At 41.8% G+C, this 17,556-nt stretch overlaps 1 protein-coding gene across 2 annotated transcripts in view; it reads right to left on the bottom strand.

Annotated features, from left to right (window-relative positions):
• Window positions 1-3,256: 3,256 nt before the first annotated feature.
• LOC310794554 (uncharacterized protein) overlaps window positions 3,257-17,556 on the bottom strand; it is a 23,380-nt gene continuing 9,080 nt past the window's right edge. Inside the window, exons 2-11 of one of the 2 annotated variants that reach the window (XM_083656525.1) lie at window positions 16,228-16,305; window positions 16,021-16,045; window positions 14,868-14,978; window positions 14,243-14,352; window positions 13,179-13,317; window positions 7,731-7,757; window positions 7,491-7,529; window positions 5,481-5,576; window positions 5,069-5,337; window positions 3,257-3,800 (exon numbers count right to left, since the gene is read on the bottom strand). In XM_083656525.1, the coding sequence (XP_083512651.1) occupies window positions 3,411-3,800; window positions 5,069-5,337; window positions 5,481-5,576; window positions 7,491-7,529; window positions 7,731-7,757; window positions 13,179-13,317; window positions 14,243-14,352; window positions 14,868-14,978; window positions 16,021-16,045; window positions 16,228-16,299 (1,278 nt within the window). In that variant the 5' untranslated portion in view covers window positions 16,300-16,305 and the 3' untranslated portion in view covers window positions 3,257-3,410. Of the gene's footprint in view, window positions 3,801-5,068; window positions 5,338-5,480; window positions 5,577-7,490; window positions 7,530-7,730; window positions 7,758-13,178; window positions 13,318-14,242; window positions 14,353-14,867; window positions 14,979-16,020; window positions 16,046-16,227; window positions 16,349-17,556 lie in introns of those variants that run through there. The other variant, XM_083656524.1, reaches the window with a different exon arrangement.

The following is a 17,556-nucleotide window of genomic DNA, read 5'->3' as shown; positions in this document are numbered from 1 at the left end:
GTGGTATCATTCTACTTGAAATGATGGTCAAATGCATTATTTTTAGTAAAATAACATGTCAAATTTTTCGGGCGGCCGGCCTTCGGCCGGCCACCCGAGTGGGCCCGGCCTTCGGCCGGGCATCTGCACCCTTTCCTATCTAGGATGCACCCCTAGTCATCTTGTTCTGGAACCGGCCCTGCATCACATCCTGATTGAGACTTCCTTCCACCAGTCACCTTGAATAAACTTGTAAATTAAAGATGCAATAAGTCAGATTTATTTAAGCCTATGACCATTATGTGCCTGGGGCTGATTGTAATGTAATACATGCCAATGTCTCTGATTGCTTCGCCAGGTGCTGAGTTTGATGGTTTTCAAAACTCATCTCTCCAGCCCGTCGTCTGTTTTGGAACAGAAACTTGAAGCCAAACCCAGTCAGATCATGGAGTAGGCTACTTATTGTCCCTTTAATTATCATTCTATTGGTTTCATCGTCTCACCACTATGATAACTGACAGAACTGGATCAAATATGTTGAACATTTTCAGCCATTGCTCTTACCTGCTGATTGCAAAACAGCCACCACACTTCCTGCTACCACTCCTCCTCCGCTGGCAGTCGCAGCAGCCGACATCATTCCGGAAGCGATGGAACCTGCTGCTATTCCGGCTGAGGTGAAACCTATGGCCCCCAGGGCAACAGGGGCCAGGATCACTGCACCTACTGGAGAGGGGGAAGAGCAACATGGCAGATGGGTGAAGTAAGGTAAATTGTCATCATGTCATCATGTAAAATTGGCCAGATAAGGTTGTAGCTTCATAGCACTTCAAGATTTAATAGTCAGTCGCTGCAAATAATTTCAAACTGTTGCCAAAACAGGAGGACTTGACACTGACTGTGATTTTTTTTTCATTCTTAAATAATAAAATTATTTTATTTTACAATTTTCAGGACAAAACAAAACAACAGGCTCAAACAAAGACAAAAACAAAAACATACATATATCAACATATCAACATACATGGTGATACCAGCCACGTGAAGTGTCAGTGTACTTGCAGGAAATGTGCGTGGGATCCCGCGCAAGGGGTCCATTAAAAGTCAACCAGGCGAGTCATCAGTCACCTCTAACCTCGTCCAAATAGGCCAGAAACGGATCCCAGACCTCAGAGAATTTCTTAAGTGATTGATTTTATTGATCTGAGGTTACTGGAGTGGGAAGACTGATGAAGAAAAATTGCATTGTGACTGACATGCTACTGTAACTTAATAGATTTTAAGAAACGAATGAACATCTAGGATTAATGTAGTGCTATAGGAATATTATAGGATTGCTATAGGAATATGGGACATTATAGGAATACTATAGGAATATTACTATAGCCTAGGAATATGATAGGTTTATTGTAGGAATATGATAGGTTTACTGTATGATAGGTTTACTGTAGGAATATGATAGGTTTACTGTAGGAATATGATAGGTTTACTGTAGGAATATGATAGGTTTACTGTAGGAATGGAGTACTATTGGAATATTATAGGAATACTATAAGAATATGATTGGATTACTATAGGAATATTATAGGGTTACTAGGTGTAGGAGCCAAAACAGCATTTATGTTTTATTTAAACAATACTAATTATAATTTCAACACTTCCCATGTTTTTGTTCTAGTTCTAGTTCATTGATTTTGATTGGCAGCTTGGCCACAGCCATAGTAACTGGGGTGTGGTGTCAGCTAACAAAGGAAAGTTTGCTGGGGCAATGGATCCTGGCTTTAGATGAGCAAACACAGTTTTTTAACCATCTCATCATAGCATCATCTTATATCATCTCTATCATATATTTTCTCTCTTTTACACACATTATGCACTTGACATTATCCTGCTGGCCTACAACGTTTTGGTAGGATATTTTGAGTTTATTTCAGCATCTGCATCATGGTGCCTGGATCTACAAGCACGGTGCGTTAAAAACAACTCTTCTATTGCTGGGGCAGTGGCTATAATTAAGAACGGAATAGCCACTATAATAGGAATATTAACGGTATGTAGGCTATAATATACAACTAACACAAAACAACCTAGATGGATAATAGCACTACAGGAGGTGAGGGGGGAAATATGTATTTAGGATTTTAGGGTGAGCTGTCCCTTTAAACACTTAATATCAGTATATTATCAACTGATTCCTGGATGACTTTCCATGACTTTACCTGCACATGCGCCGGCGACGACTAAAACACAAGAGGAAAACAAAATAAGAATCAGTTTAAATTGCTACAATTAACGTTACATGTTCAGCTGGCCCATCAAACACAAGCTGTGATGACAAACATCAAGCATTATGAACATTAAGACACCTGCTAGCTATGCCTATAGGCTACATATTAAATGTCAAATACGCACCAAAATCCATGACGACAGTTGGTTTGAAGTTTGAACTGAATGAGCCGTTTCGGAAGGCTAGGGCTTTATGGACTGTGGAGCTGAAATGAAACGAGTCAACTATTGTTTTCTCTGAAATGAAACTCAAGTCATACAGGTGGACATTAGAGGGCGCCAGAGGAGCACTTTATCCATTCCGTGCTGTGACTCCTAATTGGCTACATGCACAACTTTTTTACTTCCTGAAACTATTCCTACACTATTGGATGAACTGATTAATCAGGTGTGCCTGATCACTGTTGTGACTGCAGCACACCTGACATTAATCACTTCATCCAATAGTGATGACAGGAAATAAAGAAGCTGTACTAATTTCAGGAAGTAGTGGAGTTGTGCATGTAGCCCATTTGGCCTCATGTAATACCCTTTTCACAGCAGCCATTTTTTTTTGTCTAAAAGGCAGAGTAAACACAGATGCAACCAAAACATGAGGGTTTGCAACTTCCAATCCATTTAGGTGTTCCTGTGCTGGGATCTTTAATGTTTTGGTTGCACCTGTGTTAACTTTACCCTGCATTTTAGACACAAAATGGCTGTTGTGAAAAAGGCCCATTGCTTTAACACGACAACCATGTGATACGACCAGCCCACATGTGTTATTTTGATAACCCAACTCACAGCACTCAAACACACTTTACAGTTTACATTTACAAACACATTTAGGAAATACAATATAAAGAATACAAATCAATACATTTGTATAAATCAAAACTGCATCAAGAGATCAGAGAAAATGATCAGTCATAACTTTTAATTTGAATTCAATTTAATTGCTGTTTACTTTTCTAATAACAATAATAACAAACTTTTTTTTGTAGGAATATCGCATGCTCATTTCTAGCGTGATATATATAATATATATAAAAAGAGGTTAGTCCTGGGGGAGGGACTGAGTAAGGATGTGACAGCAGGATGACTTGGAAAACATCACGGTAACATGATACGCGCCTGCGACCACTGAGTGTGTTCATGATAGTTTTTCAGACACTGTTGATGGCGGTCTTCAGCGGGTCTAGCTCCCCTACAGCGTCTCTCAACTTCACTGTATTCTTTTCACTGTACGCAATCCCCGCTCTGAACTTCAGTCCTGACTTGGTCCCAGACTCCTCCTGCCTCTGGGCGTGGAGGTCCCTGCACAGCTTATTCAAGTCCTTCATCAAACAAAACCTCCTACAGGCCCTCAGCTCCACCGGCAGGCTCCCAAGCCCCTTGTCCTGCCGCTCGCCTAGCTGCACTGCCCAGAACTTGGCCAGCTCCCCGGGGTTCCTCGCGTGGCTCCCCACCATGTTGAGGATCAGAGGGTAGAGGTCACGGGCCGCTGCTGGGACGGAGTGTCCCGACAAGCCGTGGCGGGGAGGACAGTGGCTGGGCTGCGAGAGGAGAGGAGAGGAGAGGAGAGGAGAGGAGAGGAGAGGAGAGGAGAGGATTTGGACTTCAAAATCATAGTCTCAACTCATGTATGTACTAATTGCTCCCCTTTGTTACTTGATGGCCGCTTGTGCAGACTTTGCTTATAAGTTCAGCTTTGCAGCAAAATGCAACACAACACCATATTAAACCATATCAAACCATATCAAACCATATCCAAATCTGAATCAATCTGAAAAAATTGCTTTTGCTAATCAGTAAATCACAGAAGTATTTGTCTTTGTCGCAGCACAGAGCGCTGTGGGGTAAAAGGTGGTTCCTGATGCAGTGATGTAGTTTTGGACGGTCAGGTGGAGTTTAGTCAGGTGGAGTTTAGTCAGGTGGAGTTTAGTCAGGTAGAGTTTAGTCAGGTGGAGTTTAGTCAGGTAGAGTTTAGTCAGGTGGAGTTTAGTCAGGTGGAGTTTAGTCAGGTGGAGTTTAGTCAGGTGGAGTTTAGTCAGGTAGAGTTTAGTCAGGTGGAGTTTAGTCAGGTGGAGTTTAGTCAGGTGGAGTTTAGTCAGGTAGAGTTTAGTCAGGTAGAGTTTAGTCAGGTAGAGTTTAGTCAGGTGGAGTTTAGTCAGGTAGAGTTTAGTCAGGTGGAGTTTAGTCAGGTAGAGTTTAGTCAGGTAGAGTTTAGTCAGGTAGAGTTTAGTCAGGTGGAGTTTAGTCAGGTGGAGTTTAGTCAGGTGGAGTTTAGTCAGGTGGAGTTTAGTCAGGTAGAGTTTAGTCAGGTGGAGTTTAGTCAGGTAGAGTTTAGTCAGGTGGAGTTTAGTCAGGTGGAGTTTAGTCAGGTAGAGTTTAGTCAGGTGGAGTTTAGTCAGGTGGAGTTTAGTCAGGTGGAGTTTAGTCAGGTGGAGTTTAGTAACACTGAGTGTAAATGTGGTGCTGCTGCTTTTCAGGCTTTGGATAGAAATGATGTCATCGCCAAACGTATCCTTAAATAATAACCACTTTTTTTATACAGTATAATGTGATTACTGTCTTCTTGTTTCATGAATCACGCCACATCAAGTTTATTTGTATGTCACCATTGCTGAACTTCACATGTGCGACGCGCGCAGAGCGTGAAGCGCGCAGAGCGTGAAGCGCGCAGAGCTGCTCAACTGCCCGTGCACTTTGCGAGAAGCTAGAAGCTTAGCCCTAATTCACAAGCATGTGTCTCAGATTCTGTTTCTTATTATAATACATACATGTAACCCGTTGTTTTCGCCCCCCCCCCCCCTGGCCGTACCTGTGGGCCGATGACGATCACCCGGTCCGCCTTGGCCTCTTCGGCCAGCCAGCGCATCGGCCCCAGCTTGGCTATCTTCCCCTGCTGCCACACGTCCACGGCCACGCTGCAGCCCCCGTGCCACTGCAGGAACTCAGCCAGCGCTACCACAGCCCTCTGGAAGAACGGCTCCTCAGCGGGGTACACCAGCAACACCGACACAGGCACCGCGGGAGATGTAGGCAGCCTGGTGAAACCAAGGAAGCTCAAGTTTGCTCCACAGCCTTTATCTAGAGAGGAAGAGAGCATGTTGAAAGTGAGACCGTTGCTGTGATGAAGATTCATCTTGAGGAAATAACCAAACAGAGAGACAACTGACAATTGACATTGTTTCATGAATGGACGACATCTCTTAAAAAAGTGTTGTATTTACAGATTATGAAGCAGGAAGTCAGCAGCATCAAACCAACCAGCACTCCAAGAATGGGCACCGCTACCGTGGTGAACAGGTTCCGAGACTCTTCCGTGACTGGATAGACAGACAGAGAGACACACAGACAGACACAGACAGACAGACAGACAGACAGACGGACAGACACGCACACACACACGCACGCACGCACACACACACACACACACACACACACACACACACACACACACACACACACACACACACACACACACACACACACACACAATGTGCCACATGTCTTGTTTTACTTCACAGTAATCTCATACATTACTTTTTGTTTACAAATGTGAATATAATTAAACTACATTTCTACAAAAAAAATCTAACAATTTAGGGTGACAATTGATTACGGTAATCATAATATTTTAGCATATCAATATTTCAAATTTGTCCTAGCGCCTAATATCTGCCAACTTAAAATAACTTAAGGTTATGAATATAACCCCGGTTTTATGAATAATAAGAGGGAGAAGACTCACGATGGGCCCAAATCATTTCTGGGCCCCATTCAGAAGCGCTATTTTTTGTACATCAAATATTCCATATTTGTGGTCTTGAGGAATAACCTTTTGTCCGTCCGCCGCTAGGGGGCGAGCTTGTGCCATTCTTGATGAGGATTCTTCTCACCCATCCTAGCAAGAAGGGTTGATGTGTCATCTCACTATTATTCTTCAAACCGGGGTTATATTAATATATATTATATATATTTATATATACATATTAATATCCTTAAAGTTGTATTTCTAATCATTTGTGGGATGTGGGAGCTCCCTTATGCCAGACAGCTCATCGCTCCCACATGAAGGGAAGGGGGGGGTTGGGGGTTGGGGGGTTGGGGGGGTTGGGGGGGTTGGGGGGTTGGGGGGTTGGGGGTGGTGACTGGCTTGTTGCTGGGTGACTCGAGCTGAAGACGTGTGACGAGAAGTGGCTTCTTTCGTCGAGGGATAGTTTTCTCTAACGCTGAGAGAGGTGTAGACTCTGTCACTAACTAACCCTAACCTAACCGCTAGACCAGTTCTGAGTTCAGTTCTAACCCTAACCGCTAGACCAGTTCTGAGTTCAGTTCTAACCCTAACCTGTGAACAGTTGAGCTAGCTAGACCAGTTCTGAGTTCAGTTCTAACCCTAAGCTAGACCAGTTCTGAGTTCAGTTCTAACCCTAAGCTAGACCAGTTCTGAGTTCAGTTCTAACCCTAACCTGTGAACAGTTGAGCTAGCTAGACCAGTTCTGAGTTCAGTAACCCTAACCTGTGAACAGTGGAGCTAGCTAGACCAGTTCTGAGTTCAGTTCTAACCCTAAGCTAGACCAGTTCTGAGTTCAGTTCTAACCCTAACCTGTGAACAGTTGAGCTAGCTAGACCAGTTCTGAGTTCAGTTCTAACCCTAACCTGTGAACAGTGGAGCTAGCTAGACCAGTTCTGAGTTCAGTTCTAACCCTAACCTGTGAACAGTGGAGCTAGCTAGACCAGTTCTGAGTTCAGTTCTAACCCTAACCTGTGAACAGTGGAGCTAGCTAGACCAGTTCTGAGTTCAGTTCTAACCCTAACCTGTGAACAGTTGAGCTAGCTAGACCAGTTCTGAGTTCAGTTCTAACCCTAACCTGTGAACAGTTGAGCTAGCTAGACCAGTTCTGAGTTCAGTTCTAACCCTAACCTGTGAACAGTGGAGCTAGCTAGCAACATGGCTGATGTGCTCCTTCTGGGTGAGAAGAATGCAGAGAAGGGCGCGTGCTCACTCCTCCACCCTTATATACTGTATAAGGCGGGGCTAATGCCCCTAGTGGCAGAGGGAGAAAATGTTATTCCTCCAACCCCAAAATATGGGATATTTGTTAGATTTTTTTTTGCTTCTGTCTCTAGGGCCCAGAAAGGATCTGGTCCCATAGTGAGTCATCTCATGAATTATTAGAAATCAAACTTAATCTGTATGTAGGCTACTGACTGTTCATTATGTAACTGTGTAGTCCTACCTGGCTGTAGGTCCTCAGCAATCTCAGACATCATCTCAACTGGAGAGAAAAAAATTAAGAGTAAGTGAGAGGGTGCTAGCATAGCAGCTAGTCAGTAATACGATTAAACACTTTTATCTCTGAATGCTATGCTGTATGCTAACTCGCTCTCAGAAACGCACACACACACACACACACACACACACACACACACACACACACACACACACACACACACACACCCCAGATAGGATTGCTCACCTGTAGATTTTGGTTCAACTGCTGTTGCTGACAAAAGAGAAAAGTAGATGGTTGAGACATTTCAATATAGTCACATCATGCTGCCTGCTATATGTCAACAGCAGAAGAGAAACTTATGACCGGAGGGTTGCTGGTTCAAATCCTATCAATTACCAACACACCCTTAAGACCCTCAACGGACTGAGGTAGTGATCACAGTGAAAGTGAAAGTGAAGCAGGGCATTGCTATGCTCAGCAAGGCCCTGGATTTCCCATCTTACATACAGAAAAACACAAACATATTTTGTATCCATCTACTTTCATGGTCGATAATGACAGATTTGATCAGCACAAACAAGCCTAGTATATAATTAATGAAGTCAATGGCACCACGAGGCAAATTGTCAGGTAGGCAGGCAGACACCTGTCGCTTTGTGAGATGATGCGCTTCATCAGATGGCCTCTAGAGGGCGACTTTGACTCAACTGTGAGGTGCAGTGTTCCCCATACCAAGGCACAAAATCATACATACATATGGTATTTAAGTAACGTTAGTGGAAATTGGCTAATTTAGCTTCAGTGCATGAATTGCACACACACTGTGGTCCAGCCCTGTACCAGATATGTGGTTGTTAAAGTTTTATTTTTAACTCTTGGGTATGATGGTGGCATCCCTGAACTGGAGGGTTCAAGCCCCGGTGACCCTGCCTGACCCCAGCAACTGACCTCTGACCTGCTGTATGGAGGGGGGCAAGTGGGCGAGGCTACAGAAGGTGAATATGGAGGGGGGCAAGTGGGAACAGAATTGTACTTCAGCAGGGCCACATGTGATAATATTTGGGTTTTGAGATTAATCTCGGAATTCAGATTCAGCTCTTTGTGTTGTTGGCTGATTCCACCAATGACTACACATTACATTTCAATGTCTCCACAAAGCACAGACACACAGCGGGAATGGCATATCATACTGTATGACTACCAGCATACTGACTGTATGACTACCAGCATACTGACTGTATGACTACCAGCATACTGCCTGTATGACTACCATCATCGTGACTGTATGACTACCATCATAGTGACTGTATGACTACCAGCATACTGAATGTATGACTACCATCATAGTCAGGGGCGGACTGGGATCATAATTCAGGCCGGGCATTAGATACCAAGCAGGCCAGGCCGATACGGGCCGACGTGCGTGCCGGCGTCCGAAGGGCGCCGGCGAAAAATTTGGGGCGTTTGAAGCTCAATTTGGCCCGTTTGAAGCCCAATTTGGGCCATTTGAAGCCAGATTTGGGTCGTTTAAAGCCAGATTTGGGCTGTTTGAAGCCCGATTTGGGCCGTTTGAAGCCCAATTTGGGCCGTTTGAAGCCCAATTTGGGCTAAATAAAATTAAAATAAATTTGCAAAAAAAAAAAAAAAAAAAAATTTTTTTTTTTTTTGGGCAGGCCAGGCCAGGCCACCGGGCATTTGCCCGACGTGCCCGATTATGCAGTCCGCCACTGATCATAGTGACTGTATGACTACCATCATACTGACTGTACGACTACCATCATACTGATTATGACTACCAGCATACTGAATGTATGACTACCATCATACTGACTATGACTACCAGCATACTGAATATATGACTACCATCATACTGACTGTATGACTACCATCATACTGATTATGACTACCAGCATACTGATTGTATGACTACCAGCATACTGATTGTATGACTACCATCATACTGACTGTATGACTACCATCATACTGATTATGACTACCAGCATACTGAATGTATGACTACCATCATACTGACTATGACTACCAGCATACTGAATATATGACTACCATCATACTGACTGTATGACTACCATCATACTGATTATGACTACCAGCATACTGATTGTATGACTACCAGCATACTGATTGTATGACTACCATCATACTGACTGTATGACTACCATCATACTGATTATGACTACCAGCATACTGAATGTATGACTACCATCATACTGACTATGACTACCAGCATACTGATTGTATGACTACCAGCATACTGACTGTATGACTACCATCATACTGACTATGACTACCAGCATACTGATTGTATGACTACCATCATACTGACTGTATGACTACCATCATACTGATTATGACTACCAGCATACTGAATGTATGACTACCATCATACTGACTATGACTACCAGCATACTGATTGTATGACTACCAGCATACTGACTGTATGACTACCATCATACTGATTATGACTACCAGCATACTGAATGTATGACTACCATCATACTGACTATGACTACCAGCATACTGATTGTATGACTACCAGCATACTGATTGTATGACTACCAGTATACTGATTGTATGACTACCAGCATACTGACTGTATGACTACCAGCATACTGATTGTATGACTACCAGCATACTGACTATGACTACCAGCATACTGACTTTATGACTACCATCATACTGACTGTATGACTACCAGCATACTGACTGTATGACTACCAGCATACTGACTATGACTACCAGCATACTGACTTTATGACTACCATCATACTGACTGTATGACTACCATCATACTGACTGTATGACTACCAGCATACTGACTGTATGACTACCAGCATACTGACTGTATGACTACCAGCATACTGATTGTATGACTACCAGCATACTGACTGTATGACTACCATCATACTGATTATGACTACCAGCATACTGAATGTATGACTACCATCATACTGACTATGACTACCAGCATACTGATTGTATGACTACCAGCATACTGACTGTATGACTACCATCATACTGATTATGACTACCAGCATACTGAATGTATGACTACCATCATACTGACTATGACTACCAGCATACTGATTGTATGACTACCAGCATACTGATTGTATGACTACCAGTATACTGATTGTATGACTACCAGCATACTGACTGTATGACTACCAGCATACTGATTGTATGACTACCAGCATACTGACTATGACTACCAGCATACTGACTTTATGACTACCATCATACTGACTGTATGACTACCAGCATACTGACTGTATGACTACCAGCATACTGACTATGACTACCAGCATACTGACTTTATGACTACCATCATACTGACTGTATGACTACCATCATACTGACTGTATGACTACCAGCATACTGACTGTATGACTACCAGCATACTGACTGTATGACTACCATCATACTGACTGTACGACTACCATCATACTGACTATGACTACCAGCATACTGATTGTATGACTACCAGCATACTGACTGTATGACTACCATCATACTGACTATGACTACCAGCATACTGATTGTATGACTACCATCATACTGACTGTATGACTACCAGCATAGTGACTGTATGACTACCAGCATACTGACTATGACTACCAGCATACTGACTGTATGACTACCAGCATACTGACTATGACTACCAGCATACTGATTGTATGACTACCAGCATACTGACTGTATGACTACCAGCATACTGATTGTATGACTACCAGCATACTGACTGTATGACTACCAGCATACTGACTATGACTACCAGCATACTGATTGTATGACTACCATCATACTGACTGTATGACTACCAGCATACTGACTGTATGACTACCAGCATACTGACTATGACTACCAGCATACTGACTGTATGACTACCAGCATACTGACTGTATGACTACCAGCATACTGACTATGACTACCATCATACTGACTGTATGACTACCAGCATACTGACTGTATGACTACCAGCATACTGACTATGACTACCATCATACTGACTGTATGACTACCAGCATACTGACTGTATGACTACCAGCATACTGACTATGACTACCAGCATACTGACTGTATGACTACCAGCATACTGACTGTATGACTACCAGCATACTGACTGTATGACTACCAGCATACTGACTGTATGACTACCAGCATACTGACTATGACTACCAGCATACTGATTGTATGACTACCATCATACTGATTGTATGACTACCAGCATACTGACTGTATGACTACCAGCATACTGACTATGACTACCAGCATGTATGACTACCAGCATACTGACTGTATGACTACCAGCATACTGACTATGACTACCATCATACTGACTGTATGACTACCAGCATACTGACTATGACTACCATCATACTGACTGTATGACTACCAGCATAACTCAACTCAACTCAACTCAACTTTATTTATAGAGCACATTTCAAACAACCACAGCTGCCACAAAGTGCTGTACAGTGCATAGGTAATAAGTAAAACAGTAGCTAAAAACACAGTATACAATGACAACACACAGAACAAGAAAAACTGGGGGGGGGGGGAGCACAGGTCAGAGGTCTCATGCTATGTTAAAAGCCAAAGAATAAAAGTGCGTTTTAAGAGAGGTTTTAAAAATGGCCAGAGAAGGGGCTTGCCTAATCTGCAGGGGAAGGTCGTTCCAGAGCTTGGGGGCCGCGACCGAAAAAGCTCTGTCCCCTCTAAGCTTCCGCTTAGAGGGAATTGTTTGAATTGTTTGTTGCGGAAGCAACAAACAAAACAACAATTCTAAGCATACTGACTGTATGACTACCAGCATACTGACTATGACTACCATCATACTGACTGTATGACTACCAGCATACTGACTGTATGACTACCAGCATACTGACTATGACTACCAGCATACTGACTGTATGACTACCAGCATACTGACTGTATGACTACCAGCATACTGACTGTATGACTACCAGCATACTGACTGTATGACTACCAGCATACTGACTATGACTACCAGCATACTGATTGTATGACTACCAGCATACTGACTGTATGACTACCAGCATACTGACTATGACTACCAGCATACTGAATGTATGACTACCATCATACTGACTATGACTACCAGCATACTGACTGTATGACTACCGGCATACTGACTATGACTACCAGCATACTGACTATGACTACCATCATACTGACTATGACTACCAGCATACTGACTGTATGACTAAAAAATCCAAACAACTCCAAACGAAACAAATCCATTCAGTATTATTTTTATTTTATTTTTTATTATTATAAGAAGATCTTTCACAAACTGATTTTCTATTTTGTTTGGGTCTTGTGTGTTGGTACCGTATCTCAAAGTAAAGCAAGGTCAAGGTAAATGAGGTGGTGCTGGAAAAAGATGATGCCAGGCACTGGTATGCTAAACATCTTTAAGGTGGTATATAAAGGCAAAATGACAAGTGACAAGTCAATTCTTACTTTATACTCACAATTGTGAGATTAATTTCAGAACTCAACATTTTTCACATGTCCCTAATCCTCTTGTGTAAGAATCACACATGCTGTCATTTTGTCAGAGAAATATGTCTACTTTTGTAACAGCTCTACACGTGATATCATTTCAAGCGAGAATCACAAAAGGTGGTAAATCCAAAATAAACTTACTGTTTTGTTTTGGAGGATGTATCCAGAGTTCTACAGACGAAATGTAAGGCAAGCCACTCCCCTTAGGAGGCAAAGGGAGATTGGCTCCATCGACTACATTGTGGCCAGGCGTTGCAGCCACTAAATAATGAAACCACACCTGGATTTAAAAACATAACAATCATTGTCATTAGTTTAGGTTTAACTCTAACAAATAAAGTCTCAGACACACAAGCATAAAACAAATGCACATTACAGAACTGTTAGAATTCAAACAATTCTAATTCCCAACAAATATAAAGATGTATACACACTTAGATGTAACAAAAACAAAACCTATAACTATTGCTCATAAGCCTATTATGAATCCATTGTGCCATCTACTGTACCAGCAATGTGTCTCGGCTTCTTTGGCTGCACTGCTTGTCGAATATTTAAATCAATATATCATTTGCAAACTAATTTTGATAACGCATCATAATTGCTGTGGACAAATTGAATCATCGCAGTTGCCAAAGTCATCACATTTCAAAATCTACTGTAGAACATTTCTCAAAACTGGTTCACTGTACTGCTTAGCTACTGAAGCATAGCTTTTCATTCCATATTCCATATATCCCTTTTTGGAAAACAAAAATGTTTCCCAATAGTCATTGCTCTTATTTGATATTTCTTGTGCTATTTTTGTAGGTGGCACTATACCCAGTTCTACCCAGTTCTTCTGTTTATTCCAAACAAACTGTAGGACAAGACAGCTGTTTAGAACAGACAATGCTATATCTTTCATGATATGGATATATTTTGAAACACCTACAGTACACATGTATGTTATCAATCCGAAAAACTTATATTTATTTATATGAAAATCACAGATGAGTAGATTCTCAGCTTTAGTATTTTTGTCAGTAATGGTCAGTAAATCCCCTCTAGCTCTTATTAATCTGCCCCCCTGCCACAGCACTTCTTTCTTACATGACCACTCTAGGCTCAAAAGAATAGTGTCAGCTACTTTGGCTCATCTTGTACATTGTAAGTATCAAAACACTAGTAATAACTGCCATTATATTATCTGTAGGTAGCTGTACCTCCTTCAATCCAGTGAGGTTTGCCTTGGATAAAGGTGGGTCGTATACACAGTGCAGTGGTTGTTCTCCAGCAATTTCGATCTGAGTGGCTGTCAGATATTCAACACTAACTGCAGAGAGACAGAAAGTGACTGGGTTTGTTCATATGTGCAATACAATACAATACAATACAATACAATACAATACAATACAATACAATACAGTACAATAGATAGGCTACAATACAATTCTGGGAAACATGATTTTTTGTGCACAAGGATGATGAATATCACCTATTGGCAACTTCCAAAATATCGGTACTGGCCTTCAAACATCCAGCCTTGTGTGTAGTGCACATTTAAAGACTATAATGTTATTCATAACTTAATCATAAATCATAATTTGTATACCTTAATTAATCAGACAGGTTGACTAACAACATAACCTTCTATTGCAGCTAAATAGAGGGGAACCAAGGACAACATGGATATATGATGTAACACAAGTGTGTGATCATCTAGAGATGATTGATTAATGTATTGACTGACAACCAAACATACATTATCAAATGAATGGATGAAGAGATGGTGACAGATGAATGAGGGATTATTCATTCAACATTGACCTTTCATGTATGTCTCCCTACCATCAACGTTGATAGCCCAGCTGATGTTGAGCTTGTCACCTCCATCCTCTGTCACCAGCTCCATCTTTAACTCCTTCAGAATAGATGGAGAGGTATCGCTATAGGGAGACTCTGGAAACAAACAGCAGCAATGGCAACGAGTCACAAAGAAACTATTTTGTTATTACAATGATTAAATTATGAATTATTATTCAAATATACTATGTTCAGTTATAGAAGACACCTGAGGCACTCCTAAGGGTTTAAAAAGACTTGGCTGCTTAGTTAATTAAAGCCATGCCTATATTAATATACTATGTTCAGGGGTCCTACACATGTTCAGGGGTCCTACACATGTTCAGGGGTCCTACACATGTGTTCAGGGGTCCTACACATGACTGGGAAGCCTTGCAAAGTAATAAAGTTGATAAAAGTGAGATCATAAGTAGCCTATTGCAATCCCAGGGAACTGTCTCAGTACAATATTGACTGGCATACATTTATATGCTTGTAGATCACGTAATAGTTAATTATAATAAAAAATAAAAATATCATATATATCATATCGGCCAGTCAGTGTCAACAACTTCTGACAGAGGTTTCTCTCTGACCAAACAATCTGTGAAACCTTTTCTTTGCTGTTTGCACAATGGTTTTTCTAAATTATTATTTATTTATTTATTTATTTATTATTTTTATTATTATTATTGTTATTAATATTATTATTCATTCTAAGGCAATGTATCAGTCGCCTTAAAGAGCTGCTGAACGGAATTTCATTCTGAGTTTCAGTGGAAATGGGAAACACCCTTGGTGTATTCTTGTCAGGGTGGGAAATACCGACCAGCGACCACAATGTATATCACTGAATGTTTCACATTTTTGAGACCACGAACATATGATCCAAATTTAATGTTGAACTAAGAACCCCGCGCCCTACGCGCGCGCACTTGATTCCTAGGGTGGAGTGGAGACTGATGCATCACCTCCTCTTGCTCAAGTGACATCATGATGACATTACTGATGACATCGCTGATGACATCACAATCGTGACTGACCCACAGACAGATGCCACAGACACCACTTAGCCAATTTTAACTAAGATGTTCAACATCATCAATAATATCACCTATTAAATGAATGTGCAAATAATGGTAATATTTTTAGAACATACCGTATCGTTCATCACAGGTCATCTCCTGAAATTAAATCGCAATAAAGACCATTTAAATAACGTATAATCTGCTAAAAATTACATCACAGAAGAAGAAGAAGAAGAAGAAGAAGAAGAAGAAGAAGAAGAAGAAGAAGAAGAAGAAGAAGAAGAAGAAGAAGAAGCAGAAGAAGAAGAAGAAGAAGAAGAAGAAGAAGAAGAACTTACAATTTCATGTGATGATGTCTCCTGGGCGACGAAGGCACAGGAAAAGGCGATCAGTATGATAGCCCACATCATCAAAACCTATAAGAGGAAAAATTAGAATAAAATGCACTCTTTCTTATTATGACCTGTAGTAGGCTTAATCCTCTCTAGCACACCGTCCGTGCACGTGTCGTGTGTTATTCAGACTGCCGGGGCTTTTGGTTTTGGTCTCTCTTCTAGTCCCTCCTCTCCTCCCTCTCCTCACTCTGTTTGAGTCAGGAGCGGCTGTCTGTCAACATCTGTCAAAACATAACCTCGCGTCACCAGGCTCTCTCATCAGAGAAACATCTGCATTGACATTCAAATAAGCTCAAAGTAGTAAACAAAAATGTCCTAATAAATGTCCTAACCTAACACAACAACAACCAATGACGCTGTGGAATTCTCAGAGAAAGTGAAAACAGACTCAGAACACAGTGGGTAAAAAAAAGAGAGAAAAAAAGTAGCCTATAACTTTTTTTCTTTACAGTTTACCGTTATGCAGTCCGCTAAGCCCCGCCCACCGCCAGTGACCGCCCCTCCCCTCGCTCCGCTCTCTGTGGTCAGCCAATTCTTCCCAAGCAAACGCTAAACAGACGGTAAGTTCTAACACTTCTTTCTGCGGCTTTTCCCCCCACGTACGATACGTCTCGTTGACGCGATGCAGCCCTCCGCTTGTAAAGTTGCATTCATCGATGTTCATAGTCAATGTTGTGTTGTTGTTGAGGTTGAAGATACCTCAACACAACGTTCCGCAGCAGCGCTGCTGTGCTGCTGACCCGTCAGCTCAGAGCTGCCTGCGAGCTTCATCTCGGCTCAGCCAAAAACAGGACACTTCAAGTTCTTACGAACCTTCAAAATGCCTTTTGGGAGATTGTGTCCTATAAAGTTTAAACGCAAGCCAGGCTGCTGAATAAGCCCCAGGCTGCTGCCCCCCCCCCCCAACAACCCAGCACAATCATGCAGATCTATATAGTATATGAGGTTGCGAAGTTGGTCATTTAGGTGGTCTTTTACAAACTGCTCGCAGACAATCAGGCACTCATTGCAGATATTTGTCACGATGAGCAAATCACTGTTTTTATATAACTTGGCAGCATATAGCCTACTGACATTTAGAATGAATATGATTCGTTGATTTTGTTGACGGAAAAGTTTGATTGTGAAACTGGCGGCTAGCAAAGTCCATCGAGCAATGACACTCCTGCTGCCCTAGATTACCTTTGGTTCATGAGAGATCATTTCAGCCGTCCTCATTACTATAAACACAGATATCACAGTGTGTCGGTGTGTGTGTGTGTGTGTGTGTGT

The sequence above is a fragment of the Poromitra crassiceps genome (assembly GCF_964638095.1).
Source record: "Poromitra crassiceps genome assembly, chromosome: 20".
Lineage (NCBI taxonomy): Eukaryota > Metazoa > Chordata > Actinopteri > Beryciformes > Melamphaidae > Poromitra > Poromitra crassiceps.
This window is presented reverse-complemented; position numbering and strand designations above follow the sequence as displayed.